Raw genomic sequence first — 6,000 nt, 5'->3', positions numbered from 1 at the left:
ACCACTTCAAGTACTCACTGCCCTCTGTATTAAGAAGTTACTTCTCAAGTTTCTTTTAAATCTCTCCCCTTTTATCTTGTATCTCTACCCTTCTGGACTCCCCAACCCTGGGGAAAAGACTATGACCATCTGCTTTATCTGTGCCCCTCATGATTTTATAAACCTCTGTAAGGTCACCCCTCCAGGGAATAAAGATTGAGCCTGGCCAATATCTCCCTATCACTCAGGCCCTCTAGGATCCTCCTAAATCTCTTCTGTGCCCTCTCCCAGCTTGACAAAACTCTGCATTCTGAATGCTTCAGATCACGTCCAAACTTTTGGGAGTCGCAGCCCAGTAAGAAGCAGAAGAAATCCGAATTCCCACCTTTGCACTGACAACTATTCCTTCAAACCTTGGGATACTTATCTGCACACCCCACTCCAAACCAAAACCTAGGAATTTCCATGTCACAAAACAAAAACTAGAACCTTTCATATATGATAACGTTTATGTAGAAATTTGTACATGTTTTAAACAAAGTGAAAATAACCCAGGGGTATGGAGAGTGGAGGGTGGGGGTATTCTCAAGAAGGCAGTGGATCTTCTGGGCTAATCAGCCATTCTGCACTTTAAGTAGGGAGAAAAATTTTGCTCAGGACTGGAAGCCACAGTAGATGTGCGTTGAAATTGTCAAAAGCCTCTTCCACTGTGGGGAGAAGCAGTCGCGAGTTTGGTCATTCTCCTGTAGAGAAGCATTATTTCTCAGTCACCAAATGGATGAAAAGATCTTTGAGCTCAAGTCAAACCCACTGTACCCATCACCCACAAGAGAACAAGCAGTTTGGTCAGCCCACAACCAGCCCCAGCAATGGATATGGTCCTTGTTACTTAAACTATGCAGTTCAGCTTATAAACTGGGCAAATAAAGAGTAACACGCACACAAAATGCTGGAGGAACTCAGGGTGAAGGGTCTCGGCCCAAAACTCTTTCCCGTAGATGGTGTCGAGCCTGCTGAGTTCCTCCGGCATTGTGCGTGTGAGTGTGAGTGTGTGGGTGTGTATGTGTGTCTGTGTGTGTATGTGTGTATGGTGTGTGTGTGTGTGTGTGTGTGTGTGTTAGTTACTTGTCATTCGCCCAGATTACCAGCACCTGCAGATTTTCTCTTGTTTGCGAATAAGAAGTGTGTGTTTTTCAGGCGGTGGGCTGGGGGGGAAGAATCTCTATAATTTGTGAGTCATGTGATTGTCTCAGTACAGAGGGCCACCCTGAACCGACCTCTCATCCACCCCAAAGGGCAGCAGTAGGCAGTGCCCAGGATCAGCAACCCCCTCCCCCCAAGCGACCAATGGAACTCTGGCAAAACTGAGGAAGCTCAATACCCCCACCAGGGACATAAATTGGGCCTTATTGACAGAAGGATACATTTCGGGGACTGACCAGAACCCTTGGTCCTCGTAGTGAACTCCACAAAGTCTGTCAAGCATGCGCTGCAGTGAGCACAGGGGCATCTCTATCTACCACCCCTCCCTTCCTCTCTCTTCCCAATGGAAGCCCCCACCCACCCGTCTCCAGCCCTCCTTGACTTCCTCCAACCTCAACGTAATAAAAAGTTATTTACAGTTTTCAATATAAAAAGTGGGGTCAAATATTGACCAGCTTCAAAGAACATCTTTTAAAAAATTCTCTGGAGGGTCAGGGGGTCCGAGACTGAATATGGGGTCAGAGGGTGGGAGGGGGGAGTTCATGGGTTAAAGGTCACTCAGGTGACCTGGTCACCAAGGGCAATGGCTGCGTCTGCAAACCGTGCTGGGAGTGCGTGGCAGCTTCAACGGAGGAAGGCGGAGTCAAGAGGAAGGTGGGCGTGGCAGCCTGGGAGAGGCGCCGGGAGCTGGCAGGCGAGGGGCTGGAGGCGGGTGCCCTCGGCTTGGGCTGGGTGTCCGACTTGATGCTGAGCGAGAGCGGCTGGGCCTGCTCGGGGCCCCGGGCCTCCGGCACCGGCTGCCGGGTGGACGGGGAGGGCGGCGAGTCCAGGATACTGCTGCTGGCGGCGGAAGCAGAGACGGGCAGCGAGTAGATCCCGTCCGCGCGAACCAGCTGGCGGACCTTCAGCCTCCGACGGGAACCGGGCACCAGCGACTCTGCAAGAGAAGGAACTGATCGTCAGGCAGCGACCAGGTTGTCACGGCGCACGCGCACCTGACACACCAGTTCAACGCAACACACACAAAACGCCGGAGGCACGGTCAGGACCCTACTCCAGGATCGGATAGGAAGCGGGAAGACTCCAGAATAGAAAGGTAGGGGAAAAGTGGGGAGAGGGTAGCTAGTGGTGACAGGTGAAGCCAGGTGGGTAGGAAAGGTAAAGGGCTGGAGAGGAAGGAATCTGCTCGGAGAGGAGAGTGGACCATAGGAGAAAGGGAAGGAGGAGAGGATCCAGGGAAGGTGATGGGTAGGTAAGAAACCAGAGCGCAGAACAGAACTTATTTTACTGGAAGGAGAAATCGATGTTCATGCCATTGGGTTGGAGGCTACTCAGATGGAATACAAGCTGTTGCTCCTCCACCCTGAGGTCGGAACAAGGGGAATGTCGGAACAGGAACGGGAATGGGAATGGGAATTAAATTGCAGATGGAGGTGTGAAGAGGAAACAACGGGGTCAAGGTATGAGGACACGAGTTCAGTGGGGCAGGAGCAGGCAGAGACAATGGCCCACCCGGGCGGTCAGGTTCCTCGGACTGAGCTACACGCAAGTTGAAATTTATTGACATTCAACCACACACATGTACACAGCTAAATGAAAGATTGTCCCCCTGGGGCCGAGGTGCCAAACACAGTACATTATAGTCACACGCAGCGCATACAGTCTCAAATTAAAATTAGCACAGGTCCCTGAGTGGCCAAGCCTGAAGATCAACAGACTGATATAGAGTGCAAGCTGCATGTTTATGTAAGGCAGTATAATGTTACTGGCAGTTTTCCAAATAAAAATGCAGTCGTACAAACATGCGAGAAAAAGCAGCAATTAAAGATGACCAGGGCAAGATGAGCACGTGTCCTTCAGCTGGGACAGACAGCCTGGGGGACGAAGCTGTTACCCTGCGGGCAAGTTCTGGTTCTTAGCGGGAGTTGGTCAAAAAGAGTGAGGGAAGGATGGGAGGGTTCTTTGACAACACTGGAGGCACTGCACATATAAATTTACACCACTGAGAGTCATCTCTGCGAGTCTGAGACTGGGAAGCCCAGAGGCGGCCTGCCCTGGGGTTAGCCACCCGTCTGTGCGTGCGAGAACGGGGGAGGCAAAGGGACTTACCTTGCCGCTTGTGTTGGTCTGAACACAGCGGGGCACGCTGCGCTGGCGGCAGGACGCGTGGCGATACCTGCAGGCTGCCCCCAGCACAGTCATAGAGCACGACAGCCCTTCAGCCCATCTAGCCCACGCCAAACCATTAATCGGCCTAGTCCCATCAACCCACACCTCGACCATAGCTCTCCGCACCCGTCCCATCCATTCAGCTATCCAAACTTCTCTTAAATATTGCAATTGAACCACGTCCACCATTCTGCTGGCAGCTCGTTCCACGCTCACACGCCACACCCCCCCGCCCCCGACTGAAGAAGGACCCCCCACCCACTCAGGTTCCCCTGAAATATTCAACCACAGCCCAAAGGTGTAAGCGTCAGGGTGAGCAAGTTGTGGGCATGCCGGAAGCGAGCTGCCATTTGCAGGCTGCCCAGCACGATCCTCACTGATGACATGACACCAAACAGTGCATTTCACTGTACGTACATGTGACAAACAAGGCCAATCCCTGCTTAACCCACCACCTCTAGTGTTCGTCTCACCCAGCCTCAGTGGAAAAAACCTGCTTGCATTTACCCTATCTATATCCCTCAGTTTTGTATACGTCTAACAATTCTCCCCCCCATTCTCCTACGCCCCAGGGAACAAGTCTTAACCTATTCAACTTTTCCCTATGATTCATGTCCACAAGTCCCAACAACATCCTTGTAAATTTTTTATGTACTGTTTTGATTTTACTGATGCATTCATTTCCTGTCATTGGTGACCAGAACTGCACACAATGCAGTACGGCCTTTTAAGGCTTCGGTCGGACTGCATTGAGTATCGTAAGGCGTCTTTGGCCTCTTGCCTAAAAAAAAAAGCATGTGCTGCCATTGGAGAGGGCCCAGAGGAGGCTCACGAGAATGATCCCAGGAATGAAAGGGTTAACATACAAGCAGAGTTTGATGGCTCCGGTCCTGCACTCTCTGGAGTTTGGAAGAATGACGGGGAGGGGGGATCTCATTGAAAGGTAATGAATATTGAAAAGGGCTAGATCGAGTGGACTCCCACACTTTTCTATAGTGGGGGAGTCCAGGACCAGAGATGAAGAGAAATTTCTCCAGCCACAGGGAGGCGAGTCTGTGGAATTCCTTGCTTCAGACAGCCGTCCATGCCAAGTCACTTCTTAAACAGCAGAGTTTTACAGGTTCTTGATTAGTCAAGCAGTCAAAGGTTATGAGGAGAAGGCAGGAGAATGGGGTTGAGAGGAATAATAAATCAGACATGACAGTGAATCGCCTAATTCTGCTCCTACATGTTATGGTATTGCAGAACTCCAAATTCAGCCTCACCACCGTCTAGTACAATTTCAACAAAACATCCCAGCTCCTCTGTATCTCTGATTTATGAAGGCCAATATGCCAAAAGCTCTCTTTACAATCACTTTCAAGGAATTATGGACCTGTATTCCCAGATCCCTCTGTTCTACCCCATTCCTCAGCACACTGCTGTTCACCATATCAGTCCTACCCTGGCCTGTCCTTCCCAAAGTGCAGCACCACACACCTGCCTGCATTAAGGAGTTACTTGTAACTTTACACCCGTACAGTAACTCTGCTGTTTTAATCCATGATCCACATCTGCACTTCAGACCCTTCAGCCCAACACCTCCATGCTGTCCCATTTGCCCATGTTGGACCCGTACTGACTCTGCCAAGCTGCCCGTCCCCCAGAAGCATCTGAAGAAACCTTGTCCGAGGCAGGAACCCCGGCTGTAAAACACCCCCACCCATCTCAGCTCCAGCCACCCCCACGTCGATCACGAGCAGACCCTCGGGGTCTGGAGGACACACCTTGGTTACTCTCCTCGGTCTGCTGCTGTTTGCCGCGTTTCCTCTTTTTCCTCTTGCCCTGTAAGGTGGACACCAAGACAGTGAGTGCAACGCAGTCCCGGGAAACATTTCAGTCCCCCAACCAACCCCTTCGCCCCTGAGCCAACTTCCAGCCCATCCGCACCCACTGGCCAATCCTCTATTAAAGCCCTCCCATGATAACTAAACCCTGTACAACCTGTGGTGACCCCTGACCACTCTTCCCTGTCCAATTCCCATCCCTCCCCCTCGGCAGCCCCCCTTGCACCTTCAGTGTCCCAGACCTTGTCATATAACCATATAACAATTACAGTATGGAAACAGGCCAACTTGGCCCTTCTAGTCTGTGCCAAACAACATTACATCCCAACTCCTATACTCAATGCTCTGATTTATAAAGGCCAGCATACCAAAAGCTTTCTTCACCACCCTATCCACATGAGATTCCACCTTCAGGGAACTATGCATCATTATTCCTAGATCTCTCTGTTCTACTGCATTCTTCAATGCCCTATCATTTACCATGCATGTCCTATTTTGATTAGTCCTACTAGAATGTAGCACCTCACATTTATCAGCATTAAACTCCATCTGCCATCTTTCAGCCCACTCTTCTAACTGGCCTAAATCTCTCTGCAAGCTTTGAAAACCTATTTCATTATCCACAACACCACCTATCTTACTATCATCTGCATACTTACTCATCCAATTTACCACCCCATCATCCAGATCATTAATGTATATGACAAACAACATTCACGACACTTGGTTCTTTTTATTCCAGTCCAACGAGCCCTCACTGCCCATGTGACCGATTAAACCACGAACCCAAACGTCTTTGGAACGTTTGAGGAAACCCACCTGG

General features: G+C 50.4%; 1 protein-coding gene across 2 annotated transcripts in view; it reads right to left on the bottom strand.

Moving 5' to 3' along the window:
- Positions 1–486: 486 nt before the first annotated feature.
- The window catches only part of LOC134350256 (transcription factor 7-like 2), a 34,831-nt gene continuing 29,317 nt past the window's right edge, over positions 487–6,000 (bottom strand). For both annotated transcript variants that reach the window (XM_063055272.1, XM_063055273.1), the window contains 2 exons: positions 5,118–5,175; positions 487–2,119 (listed from right to left, as the gene is read on the bottom strand). In XM_063055272.1, coding sequence (XP_062911342.1) covers positions 1,737–2,119; positions 5,118–5,175 — 441 coding nt within the window. In that variant the 3' untranslated portion in view covers positions 487–1,736. The remainder of the gene's footprint in view (positions 2,120–5,117; positions 5,176–6,000) is intronic.

This window comes from Mobula hypostoma, chromosome 8, assembly GCF_963921235.1.
Source record: "Mobula hypostoma chromosome 8, sMobHyp1.1, whole genome shotgun sequence".
Lineage (NCBI taxonomy): Eukaryota > Metazoa > Chordata > Chondrichthyes > Myliobatiformes > Myliobatidae > Mobula > Mobula hypostoma.
This window is presented reverse-complemented; position numbering and strand designations above follow the sequence as displayed.